The 26211-nt window shown below is 38.5% G+C and overlaps 1 protein-coding gene across 24 annotated transcripts in view; it reads left to right on the top strand.

The window, feature by feature from the left end:
- ADGRL3 (adhesion G protein-coupled receptor L3) overlaps positions 1–26211 on the top strand; it is a 764879-nt gene that overhangs the window by 612570 nt on the left and 126098 nt on the right. For 14 of the 24 annotated variants that reach the window (XM_070395881.1, XM_070395997.1, XM_070395909.1 and 11 more), the window contains 4 exons: positions 4100–4402; positions 6572–6675; positions 13885–14070; positions 16165–16203. In XM_070395881.1, the coding sequence (XP_070251982.1) occupies positions 4100–4402; positions 6572–6675; positions 13885–14070; positions 16165–16203 (632 nt within the window). The remainder of the gene's footprint in view (positions 1–4099; positions 4403–6571; positions 6676–13884; positions 14071–16164; positions 16204–26211) is intronic. The other 10 variants (XM_070395986.1, XM_070395943.1, XM_070395970.1 and 7 more) reach the window with 3 other exon arrangements.

Raw genomic sequence — 26211 nt, 5'->3', positions numbered from 1 at the left:
CTTCTCTAACTGGCTTATTTTGCTTAGCATAATACTCTCCAGGTCCATCCATGTTGTCTCAAAGGGTAAAAGATCTTTCTCTTTTACAGCTGCATAGTATTCTATGGTATAAATGTACCACAGCTTTTTTATCCACTCATCCACTGATGGGCACTTAGGCTGTTTCCAGATCTTAGCTATTGTGAATTGTGCTGCTATGAACATGAGGGTGCATATATTCTTTCTGATTGGTGTTTTGGGTTTCCTAGAATATGTTCATAGAAGTGGGATTACTGGGTCAAATGGGAATTCCATTTTTACTTTTATGAGGAAACTCCATACTGTTTTCCACAGTGGCCGTACCAGTCTGCATTCCCACCAGCAGTGCACCAGGGTTCCCTTTTCTCCACATCCTCATCAGCACTTGTCATTTGTTGATTTGTTGATGATAGCCATTCTGACAGGTGTGAGGTGGTATCTAATTGTCGTTTTGATTTGTATCTCTCAGATGATTTGTCACTTTGAGCATGTTTTCATATGTCTCTTGGCCTTCCTTATGTCTTCTTTGGAGAAGTGTCTATTTAGGTCATTTGTCCATTTTTTATTGGATTGTTTGTCTTTTGTTAAGTTGTATGAGTTCTTATATAATTTGGATATTAAACATTTATTATATGTATCATTGGCAAATATGATCTCCCATACACTGGGTTCCCTTTTCATTTTGTTGATGGTTTCTTTTGCTGTGCAGAGCTTTTTATTTTGATGTAATCCCATTTGTTTATTTTTCCTTAGTTTCCTTTGCCCTAGGAGAGGTATCCACAAACATATTGCTATGAGAGATGTCTGAGATTTTGTGGCCTATTGTTTCTTCTATGAATTTTTTTTGGTTTCATGACTTACATTTAAGTTTTTTATCAATTTTGAGTTTATTCTTGTGTATGGTGTAAGTTGGTGGTGTAGTTTCATTTTTTTGCATGTATCAGTCCAATTTTCCCAACACCTTTATTGAAGAGACTGTCTTGATTCCATTGTATGCTCTTGCCTCATTTGTCAAATATTAATTGAGTTTAATGCCTTGGGTCAATTTCTTGGGTCTCTGTTCTGTCCCATTGGTCTATATGCCTGTTCTTATGCCAGTATTGGGTTGTTTTGATTACAGTGGCTATGTAGTATAGCTTGGTATCTGGTAATGTGATCCCTCCAACTTTGTTCTTTCTCGGGATTGCTATGGCTATTCAAGATTTTTTTTGGTTCCATATTAATTCTTGGAGTATTTTTTCTATATCTGTAAAATATGCCATTGGCATTTTAATAGGGATTGTATTGAATCTATAGATTGCTTTGGATAGTATTTTAATTATGTTGATTTTACCAACCCATGAATACGGTATATTCTTCCACTTCTTTATACCTTTTTCTATCTCTTTTTTTCAACATCCTATTGTTTTCTGAGTATAGACCTTTTACCTCCTTGGTTAAGTTTATTCCTAAGTATTTTAAATTTTTTGTTGCAATGGTAAATGGGATTGCTTTGTTATTTACCCTTTCTAAGAGTACATTATTGGTGTATAAAATCGGCATCAATTTCTGGTTGTTAATTTTGTATCCTGCTAAATTGTAAAATTCATTTATTGAATCTAGTAGTTTTTTGGTGGAGTCTTTAGGGTTTTCTATGTACAATATCATGTCATCTGAGAATAATGAGAATTTTTCTTCCTCCTTCCCAATTTGGGTGCCTTTTATTTCTTCTTTTTTTCTGATCACTGTGGCTAAGATTTCCAGTACTATGTTGAATAAGAGTAGTGAAAGCAGAACCCCGTCTTGTCCCTGATCTTAAGGAAAATGTTTTTAATTTTTGCCCAGTGAGTATGATGTTGGCTGTAGGTTTGTCATATATGGCCTTTATTATATTGAGATAAGATCCTTCTATTCCCACACTATTGAAACTTTTTAATAAAAATGTCGTGTTGAATTTTGTTGAATGCCTTTTCTGTGTCTATTGATATAATCATGTGATTTTTGTCTTTCAGTTTGTTTATGTGATATATCATGTTTATTGATTTGTGAATATTGGACCAGCCTTGCATCCCAGATATAACTCCCACTTGGTCATGGTGTATAATCTTTTTGATATATTGCTGGGTCTGATTTGCTAATATTTTGTTGAGAATTTTAGTATCTATGTTCATCAGGGATATTGGCCTATAATTTCCTTACTTTGTAGTGAGTTTGATTTTGGAATTGGGATAATTCTGGCCTGGTAAAAGGAGCTTGGAAATGTTATTTCCTCTTGGATTTCTTGGAATAGTTTGAGGAGAATAGGTGTTAGTTCTTCTTTGAATGTTTTGTAAAGCTCCTGTGTGAAGCCATCAGGACCAGCACTTTTGTTTGCTAGGAGTAGTTTTATTATTGCTTCAATTTCATCAGTTGTTTTCAGCCTATTCAGGTTTTCTGCTTCTTTCTGATTTGGTTTTGGAAGAATGTATTTTTCTATGAATTTGACCATTTTGTCCACTTTGTGCAGCTTGTTGGCAAATACTTGTTCATAGCATTTTCTTACAATGCTTTGTATTTCTGTGGTATCAGTTGTTACTTCATCTCTATGGGAGCTCCTTTGTAGGTAACAAATTGCTTTTCTCTTGCTGCCTTTAAGATTCTCTCTTTGTCATTAATTTTTGGCATTTAATTATAATGTGTCTGGGTGTGGGCCTACATGGGTTCTTCTTGCTTGGGACTCTCTGTGCCTCCTGAACTTGTGTGACTTTTTCCTACACCAGGTTAGGGAGGTTTTCTGCCATTATTTCTTCAAACAGGTTCTCTATTTCTTGCTCACTTTCTTCACCTTCTGGCCCACCTATGATGCAGATATTGTTATGTTTCATGTTGTCCCACAGCTCCCTTAAGCTGTCCTGTTTTTTAGTTGATTTCCTTTTTGGTTCTCTGATTGAGTGATGTTTTACTACCCTGTCTTCTAATTTGCTGATCTGATCCTCAGCTTCCTCTAATCTGATGTTTATTTCTTCCACTCTATTCTTTGTTTCTGCTATGTCATTCTTCATTTCCAACTAGTCATTTTTCATACTTTCTATATCTTTTCTCATGCTACTGGTATTGAGCATCCTTATAATCATTGCTCTGAACTCTGTATCTGATCATTTGCTTATTTCAATTTTATTTATCTCTTCTTCTGGAGATTTCTCTTGTCATTTCATTTGGAACTTGTTTTTTGTCTCCCCATTTTGGCTACCTGTTTAGGTTTGTTTCTGTGTATTAGGTAGATCTACAAGGACTCCCAGTCTTTGTGTGTGTGTGTGTGGCGGGGGTCTGGTGTAAGCCAATGTCAGGTGCTGTTTGTGACTGGCCCTGGGTACCCTTTTTGGAGCTCTCAGTGATCCACAGCTGTGGCTCCCTCTGGTGGGCCTGGGTGCATTTGGAAAGGCAAAAAACCTAATCACTTTTATGTAAATCTGAAATACATGTTCCCACTTTTTATATAATCTACCTAGAAAATAATTTATGGACACAACTAATTGGAAACTACTTAGACTTTACATTAGTAAATGTCAAGTTTGAAAGTTCTGAAAGGATGGGTCATTTTTAAGTGCATCAGAGTAGATCATAGAGCTACTCTAATTTGTGTTAAGAAGACTATAATTGCATTTCCCTTTTTAGTTCAGGAGCACTTTAACTTCCTTTTTTTTCTTCCTTTCTCCTGTTTGCTGCATCTTTAGAAATGCAGGTTATACTTAATGTGGAGATTGTTTCTGCTCTCTCCCTGTCTATAGCAAGTTTGAAAATTCTAAGGAAAGGGCTTTAAGTTTTAATCCTCTAATTATATAAAAGGCAGGAAGCATTAAGAAGCTTACTGAAGAGTTGAATTGTGCTATAATTTGTTTTCTGTGGTTTGAGTTGCGAAGAACCATAAACAAGTCTATGTTTGGCATTGGTCACATGGCTGTCTTGGTACTTAAGCACCACTCTGATCCCTTCATATTGGCTTATTTTTCCCATGTGTAAGACTCTGAACTGTCAAACAAGAATGGTGTCTACATTCTAAGGACATTTTGAGATCCTACTATGAACAAGCGATGTAGGAATTTTCTTTTGAATTTTATTCCAGAAATTTCTACTACAGGACCTTTTGGCATGGGAAGCACCACCACCAGTACCACCCTTCGGACCACAACTTTGAGTGCCGGCAGGAGTACCACCCCGTCAATATCAGGGAGAAGAAACCGGAGTACCAGCACCCCATCTCCAGCTGTTGAGGTGCTTGATGACACTACCACGCACCTGCCATCAGCATCATCCCAAATCCCAGCTCAGGAGGAGAGCTGTGAGGCTGTAGAAGCCCGAGAAATCATGTGGTTTAAGACCCGTCAAGGACAGATGGCAAAGCAGCCGTGCCCCACAGGAACTATAGGTAAGTCTGTTCTATAGAACTAAGCTAAAGATGTGACACTACTTTGGCTTGCTTTTTTAGCATTCTTTTTTACCTCTCTTTTTTTGGTACTGCACATTTAATTAAAGTCTGAACTCAGCTAAATGACAATTTTCAGAGTTTCAAAATGCATTCTGAAGAAGGAACAGGTGAGGATTTGATGGGACTACATTGAGATCAGTACTTTTCATCCATTGTGTGCAGTTTCTGGGTGGAGTTACACTTAGTACACTTAGGCCATGAATGTCCCTGCTACTCCAGAGAGGCAGTTCTTCTTCTGCATGCGTGCGTGTGTGCGTGTGTGCGTGCGTTGTGTGTGTGTGTGTGTGAGAGAGAGAGAGAGAGAGAGAGAGAGAGAGAGAGATTTATTGTTCCACTTATTTGTGCATTCATTGGTTGATTCTTGTATGTGCCCTGACCAGGGAATCAAACTCACAACCTTGGCCTATCAGAACAATGCTCTAACCAACTGAGCTAACCAGCCATGGCCACAGCAGCTCTTCTATGCAGCGGCCCAGAGAGATATCACTGGAATGCTGGGGGCTAGTGCTCTTGTCACCAGCCTCAAATGTTCATTGCAGAAAGAGAGATTAAGCACTTCTATGTTAGAAGACAGTCATTGAAACTACCGAAAATTTAACAAAAGAGAAGTTTGACTATTTTTTTACCAATCATTGTAGCTGTCCTTTAATAGTCAAAGGCTCGTAGCATTGTCAGGGATCCTGCAGGCAGGAGCCAAAGTCCCACTCCCTCAACATGCACTAGAGAGAGCAATGGGGCGTTTTCTCTAAGGGACAGTTAAGAACTAAGCAGCTCTTTTCTCCTTCTTTTTTACTGATATGATTCATAATATCCTCAAGTGGTAACCATATTATTCGTACAATTTTTAAACCAGAAATAGCTTGATTTTCTTATTGTTACATACATTGATCTTCAAGAAATTTTGCATTATTCCATAAGATATGTAAATGAAGCAAATACACAATAGATATCACTATAGTAGCGTTTTTCGTTATTGTATCTTTGAGTGTTATTGATTTGATTACTTTAAGGAATCACGTTTCTCTGAGAAAAGTTCCATGGTATATAAACTAACGGGAAGGCCAGAGGTATCTTGGTTTTTACAAAAGTTCCTTTTAATTTTATTTTTCCAGTAAAGTTTTTAAAACTATTCAGAAATCTACCTTGCCTTTATGAAGGCGGGTGATGTTTAGTTCTAAAGTCTTCTGTGGCAATGGAATCAGATATTGATATTATTACAAGCTCCTACTTCTGACGTTTGTTGTAAAAGTTAGTGAAATACTTTATTTAAAAGCACTTTGAAAACCAGAACTATGTCCTAATTGTTCTGTGAAAAGTGGGAAAGAGATTAAAGAAAGCCTTCTGAAGCTCTCCCACGTGACTGTGCCTACACCGGGGTCCTATTTTTACCTTTCCTCTGACCCTCCTGCTGTGCTACTGTTGGGGCCCACACAGTCTCCCACTAGAATTATTGCAGTAGCCCCCCTCACAACCTCCACGTTGCTCCCTCAAACTATCCCCCATGCAGCTGCAACAGTGGCAGTTCTAAAACCTTAATCAGCTCATTTCTCTCATCTGTTTAATGATCTTCATTGATTTTTCCAGCACCCACACAAGACAGACAAGGAGTTGATGATCTGGCTTTGCCTATATTTCCTACTCCATTAAACAACTCCCCTATCCTGTAGACCTCAGTTCAAAACACTCAAAGTCACCCAAACACAGCATATTTTTCCTCCACTTTCAGTGAATGCCCTTTCCCACATTGTTTTCCTAAAAAATCTGCAAACTGATTTCTGTAAGACTCGGTTATTCCATTACCTCTGAAAATCAAGCAGTAGGCTCCCTGGAAACAGGTACCACATCTATCTAATTCATGAAGTTTTTCCCGTACCTGGCATAGTTGCCATCGAGTGCTTTAAAAATATTGAATTTTTTTGTTTGTTGTATTACATTTCTCCCTAACCAGTTGCTTGCCAGGCACTGGGCATGGTGTTATGATAGGTATTATCTCAGTGTAATGATCTCATTTTTACTTTTGCTTATATTACAGCGTAGCATGGATATACAGTCCTGGTAGAGAAAATGGTTTGAATTTCTAAAACAGACCTATTTCTCTTGTTATTTTAGGAGTATCAACATATCTATGCCTGGCTCCTGATGGAATCTGGGATCCCCAAGGACCAGATCTTAGCAACTGTTCTTCCCCTTGGATCAACCATATCACACAGAAGGTAAATCACGTGACCTACAAGGAAGGTCTACCAAACCTGGACCCTGTGTTGTTGATCATCACTATTATAAACAGGAGTCAAGATTTAAAAAAAAAAAGTGGAAATATTCTCTCATTTTTATTTAATTTAAGATTGAATGACAACCTCTGATAGTCTACAAACTAATTCTGGAATTGTGTGTTCTTAAAGGGCACCTTTGAGAACTTCTTCTAAGCCAAGCAGTACTACTTCTAATAATTTTATTATTAACTAGAGGCCCGGTGCACAAAATTCATGCACTGGGGTAGAGGGGATTCCTCAGCCTGGCCTGTGCCCTCTTGCAGTCCCGGACCCCTCACTCCTTACCGCACGCCTGCTCACTGCTCCTTAGTGCTGCCGTGGAGGTGGGAGAGGCTCCCGCCATCACTGCTGCGCTAGCCAGTAGTGAGCCTGGCTTCTGGCTGAGCGGCGCTCCCCCTGTGGGAGTGCACTGACCACCAGGGGGCAGCTCCTGCATTGAGTGTCTGTCCCCTGGTGGTCAGTGTGGTCATAGCAACCGGTTGTTCCACTGTTCAGTTGATTTGCATATTAGACTTTTATTATATAGGATACAATTTCTGTGGTATTATGAACTACAGATAAAAAAGTCCAAGAGATATTATAAATCAAGCAAGCAAAAGCTTCTGGCATACATACACATAGACTTTCCTGTGGAAATAAAAATTACAATAAAAAAGTCTATCTTTGGAATCTTAAGCTGTTTGATAAATGTTCTGTAACCTAATCATTTATCAGTGTTCAAAGTATACACACGTGTGACAGCTTTTTGCAGACTCAAGTTTGCAGAGCTTATTTGGTTGCAATATGTTGAACATTTTTATTAATGCACTGTGGGGCTTTGAATTGATTTCATTACAAACAGAGACCAGATGTGCATTTATGCCAAAAGGGCTATGGGATGAATCCTTATTATAGCAATTTGTGTGGATTTATGCACTCCCAAAATGGAGAGACCTTCCATGGCACATTAGCTATGCCAGGGAATTTCTGAAAGAGATTTTTCCTGAGAAATATTACAAATGATGGCCTTACTAAAGGCCTGTCTGTGCCATTTGCTCTTTTCTCTATTTGTTTTTAACTGGGCTGATCCTCAATAATATACTGTATAATAATCCATAAATATCTTACCCAGCAGATCATTTAGCAGATCAGCCGTAACTATCTATTTACCCTAAATCATGGAAGAACAGTGGTTACATTGACTCTAGTTACCCTCTTACATATGCATCTCCATCCTTGTTGCTATTCATAATGATGCTCCTCCAATTTCAGCACTGTTCCTGCCACAGTTTTTATGTCCTTTGATTTTATTACAGTGTAGCTCAGACCCCAGGGTGAATAACTCTGGCTGGATGTGATCAGATTAAGAGTTCAGTAGCCTATCTCCTTACATTAGCGTCTTTCAAAAAATACTCCCTACGTACTTAGCCCAGGGGTTAATATTAATTCAGTAATAATTCACCTAGAAAGCTGAATGGTTTTTCAAGACAATTCCTGAATATGGTTGGACTATTTCATTGCAGAAATTACTGGGTGACTTTAATGATGCTTAATTCTTTTCTTTCCTCCACAGACCTGCTAATCTTAGGACAAAAGAGATAATTCCTTACAAAGACCAGACAGCTGTTGTTGCCCATTTGATTTATGGATGGGGTGCTTTTGTTTTATAACAAATATGTTCCATTCTGCCAGAGCATGTCTGCTGAATCCTATGGAGCTTCAACATTATGCTATGTTATAAATTTATTAGGATTATAGAATGTAGGCAACTGGAATTTATAATGTTACCTTAGCTTGATTATAAATTTATAAAATCTTCAAAAGTATAACAGGAGGCTTTGGCGCACAACAAATCGGCTTATGTAACTAACCCAAGGTCAGTGTTAGCTGGTGTATTAGCTGGCTCTGCCTTTGCCCAGACATCCTGCTCAGCCACCACAACTGTGAATAAATTACGATTGCCTTTCTATCACATACTCACTGACCTAGTCTCTCTTCACTTTCTACCCTTTTGCCTGGTGTATCCCTCGCACCTCCAAATGTTTATGCTACTCATTGAATATAATTGGTATTTGCACAGGTTTCTTTGCTACAAAGTGCCAACACTTTTAGATATTAACATTGGAAAGTTCCAATGAATAATGAGTATGCAGTGTTCAAGGAGTTATTTGTCTGTATTTTCTCTCCCTTTTCTCCAAAGCATCTTCCTCCAAATTCATACCTTTGCTCATTTCCTCCCTCAGGGCCAGAGCCCAGACAATAAACAGATGGAAGAGGGTTTGCAGTGGTATTGGGGGAGCGAAGGTGAACTGCAAGAGACTGATTGGGAGCCCAGAGCTAATAATAGGAGTAGAGCTATTCCTAACCCAGGCCTGTGGTTTCTGGGTCCAAGGAATGACTAAAAAATGGCAGTAGGAGGAATGTCCTTGAGAGGAAAGATGACCTATAGACATGAGACACAGCCTAGTCTCAAGCACTTTTTCAAAAAGAGATGTAGGGGAGTAAATCTCTGACCTCACTCTCCCTCCTTGTTTAGTCTCCTTCCCCGCCTCCCCATTCTGTCTGTGTTAGCTCCTTCTCCTACCCCAGCTCTCTTTGCCATCACCCACTCTTCCTTTCTCCCTTCACTCCCACCTCCTCCCTTCTTCCTTTTCCTTGTCCCAGCCCTGTCCTCTGCTCTGGCCTCCCTACTTTTCTCTAATGGATTTTCTAAATGTCATATTGAAAAAATAAAGGGAAACAGGCATCTTTAATGATTCATGCCTCCTCCTTCCTCTGTTGTAGTTCTGTGAACTGCAGGCTTTTAAAGTGAAGGAACAGACTGGCTGGTGTGGCTCAGTGGCTGAGCATCAACCTATGAACTAGGAAATCATAGTTTGATTCCTGATCAAGGCGCATGCCAGGGTTGCAGGCTTGATGCTCAGTAAGGGGCGTACAGGAGGCAGCCCATCGATGATTCTCTCTCAACATTGGTGTTTCTGTCTCTCTCTCTCTCCTTCTCCCTCTCCCTTCCTCTCTCTAAAATCAATAAATTCATAAATAAATAATAAAGCAAAGGAACACTTTTCATCCCCAATGAAAGCATAAATGAAAAAAGAAAGGAGAGGGTCATTCTCTTCTTTAACAGTGTATTCAGGTTCTCCTGCCCAATTATTGTGGGATAATGTAACCTGGAGTGTGAGGAACCTCTCCTTTATGCCTTCATAGTACTCTGAGAATTCCTGAGGACATGAAAGGAAAGAACAGCTCTGGGTCATCTATACCATGGGGAGGATCATACTGTTGACTCGCATATTCAGGCATTATAGACAGCAAGTATACAAATAAACGGACCTGGATGCTTACTGTACTTGGGAAGAGCACACTTTATATTTTCATTGCTATAAGAATTGAGCCATGCTTTTTCCCTTGCAGTCAGGCCAGGAGGGAGAAAACAGGCAAAGAATCTTGATGTTTTCTAACTCACAAATGAATTCGGGCCACTTACATACTGGTGACATTATAGATTAAACTCTGTGTGGTAATAGAGAGTAGATTGCATTTCACTAGAGAAAAATGTAAGCCTTGAAAAGTCAGAATTATCGTGAAGAAATTTATTACAAACAAACTAGCCAGAATACTTTTGTGATGATGAGATGAAATAAAAAGCATAATTTATACAGAAATAGAAAGGCAAAAATTGTACAGCACCCTTTACCCCAGCAACAATAGAGGGGGGAGGGAGAGGGAGGGAGGAAGACTGGTAGGTGGGGGGATACATGAATGGTAGGATGATAGAAGGAAGGCAGGTAAAAATAAATGGATGGATGGAAACATAGATAGGTACATCTTCATTTTAATGTTTTTAAAAATATGTTTCTGTTTTTATTGAAAGCCAACCAATTAATTCAGAGCTCTGTCTTCTCAAACATAAGTAGCAAATATCCTATTTCTCCCCTTTCTTAATGACTGCTTACGAAAAGCACAGCCTCTGGCTTCAGCTACATCTCTTGCTTAGACTCAGATTTTCAAAAAAGGAGTTTATATTTTCTGGTTTGGGTACCTTCAAGGAGTTTATTGCATTGCATAATCTCTCCAGTCTTTTTCAGTGTAAAATTCTATGGGATTATGGTTTTGAATAGCTTCCATATTTACACATAAAATGAGGCGTGCCTCCTACTTCATTACTTGGTCCAACTATTATACAGAAAAGAAATGCCTGGATTGGCACTGGGAAATAGTCTTTCTGTTTCTAGCAAATTGGAGCATCTCTTTTGTTTGTACACAAGCTACTGGCAGATTTTGGGAGAAATAGCGTTCTTCCTGTAATTTTAAAAGAAGGATGTGCAGATCTAAAAAATACTGCTGCTATTTTGCAATGTAAAGTAAGCCAGTTATTTGCCCTGGAAGGCTAGGTTGAATCCTATCACCTAGGTTGTAATTTTCCCATTCTTTCCACTCTGTAGATCTAATATGAAAGGGAAATAAATTGCTTCTTAATTTTATCAGAGCTTGGTGGGCTTTTCAAGACTTTAAACTTATTTAACCTTCTTTCAATTGTAAGATAGAAGCATTTATTTACATACCTACTTGACTTAAATTTTTAGCAAAATAGTGAAATAGCAGCCATACAATTAAACGCTTAGGAGTAACGCTTTTCTGAATTGTTTTGGCACTCAATTAATGTTTGATGTAATAAATCTCATAAAGTGTCAAGCTTATTTAAAAGAAAATTGTTTTCACTTGTGTAAATATTTGAAATGTAAATACTATCCATCTCTGTTATAATTATTATACTTTACTAAAGCTGCAGGGTTTCCTCTCACCTAATTTAATCCTAGCTATAATCCCACCATTTCAATACCTATAAGCATTAGTTTACTAATCCTCTGAAAACTCATAAGATTTCTCAGTGTGCATGTGCTTATTTCTGAGAAATAATTTTAGGAGAGTTTAGTAAAAGAAATGTTAGAGCCAGACATTTTCACGATGTCTGTAAGCTAGGATATGTAGAATAACTTTATTTCAATCTCACCCTCTTGCATAGAAGACTTGAGATGTGGATAGACCTGCTGGTGTTGCTCAGTGGTTGAATTGTTGACCTATGAACCAGGCGATCAAGGTTCGAATCCCTGTCAGGGCACATGCCGGGCTCATAGCCCATCAATGATTCTTTTATCATTTATGTTTCTATATCTCTCTCCCTCTCCCTTCCTCTATGAAATCAATAAAAACATATATTTTTAAAAAGATACGTGTGTATTTTTGGCTGGAAATAAGGTCATTGTAGTCCATAACAACAGTGATGAGAGAAGGAATTAGGAATATCAGAAAGGCAGTAGAATAGCGTCCGGTTGCCCGTGGAAAGAATATGGTCAGTGAAGGCCTGGTGTGGAAAGGCAACCTGTAACTGAGCCATGAATGTCCAGGTGACAGAGGCTATGGGAGAATCTAGTTAGAGCACCACCATTGAGTCCGGGGACAGGAGAAGCCTGGGCATAGCTCTTGGTGCCTTCCCTTCCTTCCCATTCCATCTCCTGTCCCACAGCAGGCCTTTCCAGGTACTTGTAAATCTCTGCTGCTACCCTCATCACAACAGCTGCTACCCAGCGGCCTCACAGCAGCACTCCTTTCGTTCACCCTGAACCCTCTAACTCCTGAGTTTGGTTTTCAGGACCAATCTGATTAGGCCACTCCTTAATTGTTTAGACTCTTCAGGACCTTAACTTGCTCTTAGCACAGTTCTCTGAATCCTGCTCAGGACTTGCTCACCTCCCCAGCTGCTTACACCCATCCCAGTGTCCTTGTGCCCTTGGCCTCTTCCCCTAAGCCTCCATGTCCCTCCCTTCTGAAAGCTGTGCTCTCTGCCTGGAGGCCCCACCCTCATCTCAACCCAATTTCTTCTTTCCCCTCCCACCTCAGATGAAACCTTCTTCCTTAGAGAAGCATTTCCTAAATGACTCCCTAACTTCATACACCAGGTTAGAATGCCCTTAAACTGGGTTTCTGTATTGCACTCCATAAAACGGAAATTAAATACTTCTGCAGTTAATTTATTAATGGCCCTTTCCCTCCCTGGTATGTAAGCGCCTTATGTTATTGGGAACCATGTTGTTCACCATTGTTTTTATTGAATTTTTTTAGAGAGAGAGAGACAAAGAGAGAAACATCGATCATTTTCAGATCAAACCCGCAACCTGGGCATGTGCCCTGACCCGGAATCAACCTGGTTTTCAGTGCACAGTTCCAACCAGCCAGGGCACGACTGGGAGTTTTGTGCTCTTTTGTAGGTTTCTGAATATCCATTAGAGAGATTGCCCTAAATAGAGAGGACCTTTCCATTTGTGAGCCTAAGTTCTGTATTGGACTCTACTTAAAAAGGGGGAAAACACATACACACACACACACACACACACACACACACACTTTTTCTAAATACTGACAATAATAATATATTTAAGTTATAATAGAGCAAGATATTTCTACCTCCTTATTACCTAGAGCCGTCTGATTTGTTCACATGGTTATGGGATTAGCCTTTATCTCTTTGAATATCTTTGGCTTTTGGGCAATTTGATACATTCTTGTAGAATAGACTTTAAAAGTTAGCATACAATTTCAGAAAAGGAAAATGCTAGAAACAGCAATAATTTGCTACCCAGTGCATTGGGAGCAAAATCTCTTATTAAGTAGGAAAGAAGATGAAGACCACTTTGAAAAGCAGAGATTTTATTTAGAATAAAATTTTCACAGTGTAGCAGCCTGTGAGTATTCACTGTATACTAAGTTCCAAATTAGGCACAATGGAAAATTTCCTTGCCTCTGAGAACTTAGAATATGGTTGGGGATTCATAATGCAAACTCATCAACATCCAATTTAGAAGCTCACAGAGAAAAATCATACAGCAAATAGACTTAGCCACCCAAATGGCTAATTAAGGTAAGAACAAGTTTTTGAAGTAAGATTCCTCAGGAGGAGCTTCATAAAGACATGAATTTCAAGTCAGGTACTGTAAGAAAAAAAAATGGATTAGCAGGAAAACTCAGGGAATGTTCCAGATGAAGATGGAGCTGAATAACTATTTCTTGGCTCAATGATTATAACTTCTATGCAAAACAGTTATCCACAGAGACCAATAAAATTACTTATTTAAGATGGTTTTCCTTCTTACTCTGCTTTCAAAATTGCAGTTGAAATCTGGAGAGACAGCTGCCAACATTGCTAGAGAGCTGGCTGAACAAACCAGGAATCATTTGAATGCGGGAGACATCACCTACTCCGTCCGTGCCATGGACCAGCTGGTGGGCCTCCTGGATGTCCAACTCCGGAACTTGACTCCAGGTGGAAAAGATAGTGCTGCTCGCAGCTTGAACAAGGTAAGGACCTCAGTTATGCCCATCTTTAAAGCTGCAGCGAAGGCAGTGAGACTTCCTTGGTTCATTTCTCTTTCGAATAAAATCAGATCATTCTAAAGTGCACTGCTAGTTGCAGAGACAATTCAGGTCACTATTTCATTATAATTATGGCCCTGTTTAGCTTTTAATTTCCCCCAAAGTAAATAACCTCTCCATATATATTTTGAATTTACAATTCTATTCTACAGTAGTGACGGTATGGTATAGGAAAGCCTAAAGACTTTTGTGCAATTTCAGCATCAGAAAACATACTCAGTTGTATCTATTAGATACAAATTATTATTAGAATTTTTTTTTTTCATGCTGAGCATAAAGGAATTATTTTTATCACTTAAATCCATGATAAAATCAAGCCAAGCCCCTGGTAGAATATGCTCCACAGTTGCCTGTGTAATCTGGGCATGCTGTGATTTTAATGTGTTATTACCCAGGCTGACTGGATGCTATTAATGAATATTGCTGCCAGCTATTGTTATCATAATGTACTGCAAGTAGTAGTTTCTATTAATGTTACATATCCATAACATTACTTGTTATAGCGATACTTTGTATCTTTATTTAAAAATGGTGCTGCTGTCTGACAGTATCAGGTAAAGCTGGCAATTAATGTCATTTTCTAACTGGCTACAGCTAATCAGCTTGCCTCCTCTGAATATCAAATAACGACATAATGGGCAAATATCCATCTGGGAAGCTTTTTAATGTGCTCCTTTTCCCCCCCATTTGGCTTTTTTCAGTTGTTTATATAATGTGCTCTGTCATATGTTAATTTGCATGGTGGGGTAAGGAGATGGGAGGGCAAAGGTTATTCACATGCTTGCTGGCTTATTCTCATTTCCTATGACTCCCACTGTTCCCTGAAGCAGTTATAACCCATCATATTTGCAAAGCCAACTCCTTACAAATTAATTGTGCTCCACCATTGAAATTCTGGAGGGTTTTAGAGTCCTGCAAAACCGAGATTCGAGTCAATGATCCAAATGACAGCACTGGCAATTACCTTGCTCGCACTCGTTCCTCACTTAATTCTTTAGAGGAGTAACTGCTCTGTGCTCGTGAAGAATGCATGCATTAAAAAGTTCAGTGTTAGCCACACAAAAGGCATCACAGTAACTGCTTCTTAAAACTGAGTAATTTTCTCCATCAACAATCAAGGCTACTGAAGGGAAAAAATAGGAAAGAGTAGGGAAACCACAATCTAATTTGTAAGATATTGGGTCATTTATTGAAACAGGTCAACTAAGCTTATTAATTATTCTTTTTCTTAGGAAGGGTAGGGATGTTTGGGACTGAACATGACTTGCTGTTAACCTTTTGGTCAGTAAAACCTCCTTGTATATGCAAATAAATAAGTAAATAAAAAACGGGCTTCTTATCCCACACAAGTTTCTAAAATGTATAAATTTTTATTTGGTCAAAACTGTCAAAAGAAATTATTTGGGAATTATAAAAGCAGTGAAAAATCAGGATATTGTTCTTATTCTTTTAATCAGAAGTTACTTACCTTTTGGTATTTGTCCCTTAGAATCAAATAGTCATAATGAATGGGAATTTCTATTTTTCAGGTAAACAGAATTTTTTGTATGTTTGAACACAAAGTTTGTGGTTGCATATTAACCATCTACATAGTCTGTAAACCACAAACGACATCCTATCTTTGAAAAACGGGTTCCCAATTTTTGTCACTTATCTTCATATGTCTTTATTTGTGGCCCATGAGTTAGTAACTAACCTGATGTGAAATTAATCATTTACAATGAATGAAGTATGTTGATTTTTACTAATTTCTACTAAATTTATTCCAAGATTTCCTTCCATCATTAACAGCTTTACACCATCCAGTTTTCACTTGGGCTGTTCTGAAAGTGTGTTGGCCACTATTTTACAAGCCATGGCTTACTTTTTGCTGCTGCTTAGCTTTCATTCTCTTCTAGAAAGTGGTGCTCAACAAAATAAGGTGTTTTGTGTAGATGTGTTCTTTTATTTTTCTTGTTCCTTCTGTCACTAACTTGTTTTTTCTATTCCGTGTTTAATCTGCTGTCTTATTGGATTCAGCTTCAGAAAAGGGAGCGCTCTTGCAGAGCCTATGTCCAGGTACTTTCTGCGTTTTTATAAATGTGTTAAGTTGTTGAATTGTCTCTGTTGGTGTTAGCATGCGTGGGCATCTGAGAGAAAAAATGATAATAAACACTGTTGCATTAAAGGGATTTCAGGGTGGGCAGGAAGGGTGGGAAAAGAAAAATCACGTGAAAGGGTATGTGCTGAAAAGATATGGCCATGCCAATGCTCCTTCTTACAAGAGACACACAGACTAAGAAGGAGGTGCAACTTGGGTTGTGAGAATGTGGATCATCACTGCAAGGTGAGTTGGGTGTGATATAGGACTCTCTAATTTCTTCATGGAGGTGTATGTGAAAAAACTTCATTAATGGGCCAGTTAATATTTAAGTAGCAAGTAATTCAGAAATGACCATCAAGCTCTAGCTGGTTTGGCTCAGTGGATAGAGCGTCTGCCTAGCCACTGAAGGGTCCTGTGTTTGATTAAGGCCAGACACATGCCCAGGTTGTGGGCTCCATCCCCAGTAGGGAGCGTGCAGGAGGCGCCAATCAATGATTCTCTCTCATCACTGATGTTTCTATCTCTCTCTCCCTCTCCCTTCCTCTCGGAAATCAATAAAGAAATATATATATATTTAAAAATGACCATCAAAATCATGTAAGGCAATAGAAAGCTCAGGGTACTTGGGATATCATGCTTCTATAGCAGAATATTCAACATATGCTGCCATTATCTTACTTTCGCACTCATTGTCAATGTTAATCCCAAAGTAAATGTAATTTTTCATCACGTCATGTTGTAGTTTGTTTTTAAGAAAGGTAAAATCCATTCACATATTTATGAGTTCTGTATGAAAAAATAAAATCCCAGAAACAAGCTTTATAGTTCCTTTTACAAGAAAGGAAAGAAGGCAGGAAGGCAGTATAGGGGCAGAAAAACATTTCCCTTCTTCCTTTCTAGGTTCTTTGACTGCCTCATAATTAAATTGACACAAGACAGATTAACAGGAGAAAAAGAATGTTCGTTATGTATGCATGGGAGCCCCATGAAGACATGCCACTCAAAGGCAGCCCTGCAGTTGAGGTTTATATGCCATCCTGGGCTAAGCAAAGAGATGGGCCCTGGGGCTTCCACGGGGAGGAGTGGAATCCACAGGAGAATAAGGAGCACAGATGCTTGGTAAACAGATGTTTGCCCTGCCGTGTAGACAAGTCTTTCAGATAAAAAAAAAGTTATTTCTGTTAATAGCTCTCTTCCTGGTACAGGCTTCCTATCTAAATTCTTTAGGTAGTTAAGGGAGAGGTCAAATTTTTCCTGAGTGCTAGGTCTTGATTGCTCTGAGCTCAAAATAATCCACATGCCAGTGTGAACAACTTGGGGTGGTGTATTCTGTTCCCCTTCAGCAGGAAAGAAGAAAATATATGAAACTATGCACCTATAAACGTTATTCTGTATGTGTAAGTATCATAGTATTTTTATTTTTTTTATATTTTTTTTTACTTATTTCAGAGAGGGGGGAGAGAGAGAGAGAGAGAGAGAGAGAGAGAGAGAGAGAGAGAGAGAGAAACATCAATGATGAGACAGAGTCATTGATCAGCCGCCGCCTCCTGCACACCCCTTAGTGGGGATGGAGCCTGCGATCCAGGCATGTGCCCCAAGCAGGAACCATGACCTTTTGGCTCATAGATCGATGCTCAACCACTGAGCCATGCCGGTCAGGCTGTATCACAGCATTTTTAAAGGGGAAGGCCAGTTGCATTTATAAAGAGAGATGCCTCAAGATGCATATTGCTGGTTCTTGTATTGGTAGTCTAGAAACTAAACCATATCAGTTTAGTCACAATGAGGATATTTTGTGAGAGAGACATTTAAAAGGAAAAATAATAATAATAATTTGAGTATCAAACAGATATTAGGAAGATAAGCTTTTACTTTATATTTTGTAAAATAGTGAATTTCTGTATATAAGAAACTGTTAAAAGCTTATTTTTCTAAGGTTTTGGGAAAGAAAATTGCTTTTGGAGGTTAATACTCTGTGTATAAGTGACCTATCCTCTTAGTGTGTATAACAGAGAAATGAAAGTATTCTTCAGCACTGAAGGCTAAAGATCATTTTGAGCAATTTTTGGATGGGTTTTATTGCAATCTATGCCATCTCCTCAATGGGACCTTGGAGATAATTAGCCTTTCAGTATTTACATCTATGAAATGCATGGTCATTCAAACACAAATCTCTGATGGAAAATTAATAGCACAGTTTATTCAGTGGCTGATTTCCTGGGGTTATAATTGACTGGCTATGAGTAAATGTTTCAGCTATTGACTAAACATCTTGATAACACCAAATACACACAGAATATTGGTGAAGCAGAAATGCTGTGCTTATTAATACATGGCATTACTTCTGTTTGGTTTAATGTAGATCATTATTGTATGAATTATAGAGTGAACAATACTTTAAACTTTAGTCTATTTGAATGTTAAAGACTTGTTTATGTGCTTTATTGTTTCTATGTTCAGAGAATATTTTGAGCTCTCTGTAAAATAGATATGAAACATACTTGAAGCACTTTATGTATTAGATTTACAAATATATGATTGTTTAGTCATTGAGATTCTTAAAAACATGACCTTTCCACTTGTACAAATAATACTCGTCTAGGGTTGATTTTGACCATCTAAATCCATTTGGTTTTCAATTTTTTAGAGGTACAGTATCTATTTTATGAATTAGCTAGATCTCTTATCAGTGGGGAGAGGTCCTTGTCCCCCCCGGTTGCTGGTCGGAGTGGCGTTCTTGTGATATCCCAAGAAAAGGAATTTTTTGAAACTTGCATGGGAGGACGAGGTATTGTAGAGAGCTTTACTTCTGTGGACTCCAACCCCTTACTTTTTCAAGGACCCATTTCCTTTCATTCCACCAAGGAAGAAGTTGAGCAGAGCTGGAACCAGAACCACTGTCCAGAGTTTCCACTCCATGTTGGAGCCGGGCCCAATCCAGCATGAGGCTGGCTTAGCTTGTGTTCCCAGCCGCAGTCCACCAGTCCGTTGCATGTGGGGTCGGCAGGGCCACATCACTGTGGGGGAAACATGAGGGCAAATGCGACGAAGCAGGAACAAGAGAGCCCCACAACCCACGAGAGTGAATTCCTTTGTTTAGAGGCTTATATATTCCAAAATGTTTGCTGTCTTGCAGTGGCCCTGCCTACTCCAGCCAATCCATGGTCCCAGGCTTGACTGACAGGCAGTTTCCCTGTGTCAGCCTGACTCACTGAGCATGTGCCCATCTTCCCCTTTGTTCACACACACATGTGCCCATGTGCACACACCTGGTTTCCTTCCTTTCTAACTTCCTTTCTCCTTACTTTCATTCCTATTTTTTAAAAGAAAGATGGTCTGTGTGTTCTTTAAAGCTTACAAGGTATTTGAAGCAAGCCCTTCTTTAAATTTCAATTTGGAACCATAATTTGCTCATTTTACTTTTATTGATTTTGTTTGTTTTACCTTAATTATACACTAGAAATCTTTCTCTTAGTTACCAGTAGGGCCAAAACAATCTCTATCTTCAACTGGAAAAATATCACAAACTAGTAACAACAAAAATATTCAAGAATTAATAGCTGAGCCCTGATCAGTTTGGCTCAGTGGATAGAACATCAGCCTGCGGACTGAAGGGTCCCAGGTTCAATTCCAGTCAAGGGCATGTATCTTGGTTGCGGGCACATCCCCAGTAGGGGGTGTGCAGGAGGTAGCTGATCGATGTTTCTCATCGATATTTCTGACTCTCTATCCCTCTACCTTCCTCTCTATAAAAAAAATCAATAAAATATATTTAAAAAAAAGAATTAATAGTTGAGCACATGTGCTCAGCAACCTTATCATTACTGGGAATACAGTGCACATAACAGGCAAAACTCCTGCTCTCTTTCCTACGGTAAAATTTCTAGTGGCAGAATATAAATAATACACTAAGTATAAGAAATATATGGTATGTGACATGATGATAAACGCTAAGGAGAAAAAAACAAGTGTGGGGATGGGAATTTTTTTTCTTCTACCCTTCTAGGTTCTTTGCTGGTCTAATAATCAAGTCAAAAGATTAGCAGTAGAAAAACAAAAGTTTAATAACATGTATACGTCCTGTATCTATGGGAGAACTGAGTAACTCACCAAAATGGCTGAAACCATCACCTTAAATACCATTCTCAGCTAAAAGCAATAGGAGAGTCGGTCATGGGAAGTAACCAAGAAAAGCACAGTAGACAAGGACACGGTTTCTATGTAGATTTAAGTAATTGTTTTCTTCATGGATAAGAGTTTCTAGAGATTGAGTCATCCTTGTCTTCCTGGTACAGAAAGGGAGACACCCTTACAATAGAGAGTTCCTTTATAAATGTAAATGTCTCTTCACCTCAGTGTTCAGAGCTTCTCCTATGTTTGCTGTTTCTTAAAAATAACCAGCTTAAAAAATTATTATGTTAGAGAAATATATTTTTGGAGCAGCACATTCTTCTCTCCTACAAAAGCAGGAAATACATCACTGAAGTGATATTTGAGCAAACCTCTAAAGGAGTTGAAGGAGTGAACTATGCAGATATGCAGGAAAAAAAAATTCTAGCAGAAAGAAAGTTTCTGAGGGGGAACTATGCCTGCGGTGTTCCACGAGGCCAGTGCAGCCAGAGCAGAGTGAAGGAGAAGCGGGTAATGGGGTATGACTCTCTGGGGTGACAAGGCCCCAGGTCTGATAGATCATTGCGAGGACGACTTGATTTTTATTCAGAAAAACAATGTAAACCACTGTAGGTTTCTGACCAGAGGGATGACATGACCTGATAAGTTTAAAAAGTGGAGAGTAGATTATAGCAGGAAAATTAAGGGCTGAAACAGGTTGACCACTTGGAGTGGAATATGAGTGTGGGATGCTGTTTTGTTTTTTTAAAATGGGACAAACAGGATTTGCTAAAGGATTATATGTGAAGTGTCAGAAAGAGAGAACTTAAAATGATAAAAAGTGTTTTGTCTGAACAACGTGAAGGATGAAGCACCATATATTGAGATGCTCTAATTTGTTATCTATTGGGCAGGGCACAAACATAATTTTATTTGGGGCATGCTAACTTTGAGATTCCTCTTAGATATGCATGCAATCTAGATGTTAAATATGCAGTTAGATATACAAGCTTGAAGTTCAGCTGAAATGTCAGGCCTGAAATAAGCATTTGGTACTGTTCACCTTATGTGGCCTTTACAACCAGCGTTCTAGATGAATTCATCAAGGGAGTGAGTGTAGGGAGAGAAGAGGAAAGAATCTAGGATTGAGCCCCAGGACACTGTCACAGTAAGAGGTCAGGGAGAAGAGGAGAAACCCAGGAGAGACCCAAGAGCAGCCTTAAGGAAGGAGGAGGACCTGGAGAGGGTGGCTTCCAGGAGTCTGCTCAAGGTCAGGTTTCACAGAGGACATGATGGCAAGTGCTGCTGGATCTGCTCAGAAATGCTGATACAGCTTTTCAAGGATAAAAGTCATGTCAACTGTTGATTAATTTAAAAATTCCAAGACCTGGATATCTATTATTGTATGTACTCTCTAAACATTTTTACCTATTCGTCCCCCTTTTAATGTCTTTAATCCAGACTTACTGTGAACCAAAGTTGCTCCTTGCTCTTTTGACAATGTGCAAATTGAATTATGCCAGTTTTACTCGTGTGCCTTTGGTGTATAAGACAAGAAGGATTCTAACCTCCATTTATACTGCTACGAAGAAATTAATGAGTATTTTCGAGTTCCTTGTTTGGTCACTTAATTGGCTGTGTGACAAAGAACTCCGTGGTGCATGTCAAACAACTTTCGGAGTGCTCTAATGATTTGTGCTTTGCTTGACTCGTGATACTTTCAGTGTGGCCTGTCAGGCTGGCTATCCTTGTTAAAGTGGCTAGAATAAATTGGCTAGCAGTGTGCATACAATGTAGTATATTAACTACAGCAACAGGGAGTGCTCTTAGCAGCTCTTTCAAGAGATTTTAATGTTTGCCCATAAGCATCAAAGCCAACCCAAACTTTCATTTAACATAATTAAAAGGACATCTGAAAGTAGTTTGAATCACAGCAGGTTCTAGAGGTTTGGTAACCCTTTGTTAAAACCATGTGAACTTAATATATTTCACAGCTTGAGAAATCTGCACTTGATTTGTGTCAGAAAGAGAGAAAATATAAATCTGCACCCTGCATGTTTCTTCAGCCCTGAGCCTACTGCTAAAAGACATTGAGATCAAAGAAAGTGACTTCTGTCTACAAATCCAAAGCAGTTTTCTTTAGATCAAGAAGTTATCATTCTCTTCTATAAGTTATAGTCGTTAAATGCTGTTATCAGGCATTTGTTGACTCAAAAGTCTATAAAACCATATGTACTGCAAGCATAGTAAATTATACAGGTATTATTTAGGAGTTCGGACAGGTCAGTTTATAAGTGTAATGATTCAAATAAATCCAGAGGACAATGACAGATGTTGGTGATGGAAATCCTGCTTTGACGTGCAAGGAAAATCATTCTGGGAATCTCTCAAAATTTCCGTAGTTAATGTGTCAGGCCAGGCAAAGATGGCTGCTTAACAAAGTCATTTATGACTGTCTCTTCTGTTTTGCACATTTCCTATAAATAAACAAATCCTGGCTTCTGTTTGTATATACATGGTTTTTCAAAAGCTTCAGGAAGTAATTTAATGAGGATAAAATAAAAAAGAAAGCCCTTCTGTTTTTAAAATAAAACATTTCATCTAAAACAAAAGTATTTTCTCACTTCTTTTTACCAGGTGGTATACTCTTCTCTCTTATAAATTCCTGGTCAAAGGCTGGATCATTACTTAATTGTAAAACTGTTTATTTAAAATCTATTCAAATGGTCCTTACTTTCTGAACATGAGTTTACCTTCAGAAAAGTTTTAAATACATAGAATATAAATAGATATTATTTCTATGCAAACAAGAGAATATACATCAATTTATTTTGCTATTAGTTTAACAGCTTTATGATCACATAGCTAACCAGAATACAAAAAAAAAAAGATATTAAAAATAGTATTACAGATTTAAGATCTTGCTTTCTGGAAGTATCATTAACTTTTCTGATACAGGTCAGAAAAGAAATGGAAATTTTAAGGGGTAATTTGCAGCAAAGTAGTTGCCTGATGGCTTGGAACCCAACAAATGATATTTTAGTACCGCTCCCAACAGAGTTATAATTTTGCTATTTTCCCTTACCAAATGTATGAATTTTGTACAGCTGGTAGTAACAAAACATAACTGTGGGCATTTGAACAAACCAGGGCTTTATCCTCACACATAAAAAAGAAATGCAGCCCTAGCTGTTTTGGCTCAATGGATAGAGTGTTGGCCTGTGGACTGAAGGGTCCCGGGTTCGATTCCAGTCAAGAGCACATGCCTGGGTTGCACAGGCTCGGTCCCCAGTGTGGGGCATGCAGGAGGCAACCAACCAATGAGTCTCTCTCATTTTTGATGTTTCTATCTCTCTCTCCCTCTTTCTTCCTCTCTGAAATCAATAAAAATATCTTATATAATAAAAGGCTAATATGCAAATCAACCAAACGGTGAATGACCGGTCGCTATGATGTGCACTGACCATCAGTGGGCAGATGCTCAATGCAGGAGCTGCCTCCTGGTGGTCAGTGCACTCCCACAGGGGGAGCGCCGCTCAGCCAGAAGCCAGGCTCACGGCTTGTGAGCACAATGGCGGTGGCAGGAGCCTCTCCTGCCTCTGCAGGGAGTGGGCCTAAGTCAGACATCCCCCAAGGGCTCCTGGACTGTGAGAGGGTGCAAGCCAGACTGAGGGACACCGCCCCCCCCCCCCCCAGACTGCATGAATTTCCTGCACTGGGCCTCTAGTATTTTTTAAAAATGCAGACATGACAGTTCAGGATTAGCATGAAAACACATTTAAAAAAAGTTTTATATGTTTTTCTGCTCTATTATCTTTAGCACATGGGTCTTCTATCCTCAGTGACAAGATAGCTACTTAGTTTACAATCATCACTTCATGCTAATCTCTGAGCAGGAAGAAGGAGAATGACAAGTAACCAAAGATGCATCTCTTTTAGAACTTCACAGAAGTCTTACCCAACTACTTCTGACTATATCCCATGGACTATCATTCTGCACAGCTAAACCCTACATTAATAAGTACAGCTTTGCAGCTGGGCATTGTGTCCAGTGATTCCGTGTGTATGGTAAGAGTATGGGACAACTAGCATTCGTACATGCAACCAGAAATACTTTTTTCTTATTTAATGATACAGATAGATATCTTCATCCAGGTTTGATGTACTAACATACCATAGATAGATTTATGACATAGGGTTACATTTGGACCCTATGTACAGATTAATATTGTTTGTAATTATTCAGTTAGTTATAGTATAGTCTGAGGGCAATCATTTTGCTTAAAGAATTAAAAAATATATATTTCAAATCATTCTCAGAAAGCATTTTTACACGGTTTAAAATCCAGAAAGTAGGGAAACTGCATTACTAACTCTGGAGCATGTCACTGACATTGTGCTGTGTCTGTGTGGTGCTCCCTTGGAGATCCGTAGTGCAACTTTACGTCGTACTTCCCTCCTGTTCATTCAGCTTCCTCCTTCAAAGCAATCATTATCATCCTCTTAAATATCCTACCAGGGAAAACTTTATAAGTCAATCCCATGTTTTTGTAATGTTTCTTTATAAGTTTTCCCATACAATAACAAGGTAGTGTTGTTCTTCTTGCCTAGAAACACACACACAAAACTTTGGGATTAGCTAGTGGCAAATAAGGTATCATTGCACTACTGAAAAGAACCAACATGTAGAGCTGATCACAAGGTAGACTGTATCATGGTTTATATCAACAAAACATCATAGGAAACCCATTGAGTAAACTGCTGCACCAAAAAATAGAATACTTAGCCACAGGGAGAATGAGGTAGATCTTGTATTGACTTAGAAAGATGGGTGTGATATATTATGAAGTAAAAACAAACAGGCAAGCAAAAATCAACAGTGAACAGCATGATTATAGTGATGGCATTTGTTTGTGTGTCTGTGTAAATATTTACCAGTCTGGAGGGAATACAACAAACTATCAAAGTGATTCTTTTTGGGTGAGGTGGGAGTTATTGTTCCATATATAGATTTTCAGGTTTTAATTTATATACTTCCGTATTTTTTAACTCTTTATAAGCATTTACTTTTTATTTTTTTACTAAAGAATATGTTTGGAACAGTTTTAGAGTTACAGAAAAATTGACTGAAAAGTAGAGAAATTTCTCATATATCCCCCCTATACATACAATTCTCTCAATTATTACTATCTTACATTCATATTTACATTTATTACAATTTATTTTATTCATTATAATTAATATTATGGTGTGCATTTATTGCAATTAATATTGATATATTATTAGTTAAAAGTGCATAGTTTAATCCAGGTTTCCTTGTTTTTACCTAAGTCCTTTTTCTGTTTTCTGATATCCTAACCAGGATATCACATTGCATTACATACATACATAATATTACAATCGTCATGTCTCCTTAGGCTCCTCTAGGTGTGATAGTTTTTCTAACTTCCCTACAAGCTTATCCTTTTTAATGTCAGGAAAATATACTTTCCGTTAAAAAAATAATTAACCTCTATACTTTAAGAAGAACATAGAAATGTTCTTTGATTCACTGACATACTTCATGCACTGTTCAAGGTGCACCAATTCAGGGGTGAAGACAGAAAGGCTTTCTACACATCCTAGTTCAGCAAACTGGAAATAGACAGTAAATCAATCAAACTAATAAAATAAAATAATGGCAGAAATGAAAATAGAGTCATGTGAGTTCAAGCGACTAGTTGGTTACTTTAGATTGTGTTTATCAGGGAAGATGTGCTAAGCTGAGTCTGGGCATTACGGGATCAGCCATGTGCCTATCTGAAGAAAAGCATTCTGGGATCAGAGGTCGCCCAGACCATAGGCGGTCAGCTGAGGAGCAGTGGTTGGAGAGT

The sequence above is a fragment of the Myotis yumanensis genome, unplaced genomic scaffold (genome assembly GCF_028538775.1).
Source record: "Myotis yumanensis isolate MYYU_CA2020_CCGP unplaced genomic scaffold, mMyoYum1.0.hap1 SCAF_1, whole genome shotgun sequence".
Taxonomy (NCBI): Eukaryota; Metazoa; Chordata; class Mammalia; order Chiroptera; family Vespertilionidae; genus Myotis; species Myotis yumanensis.
This window is presented reverse-complemented; position numbering and strand designations above follow the sequence as displayed.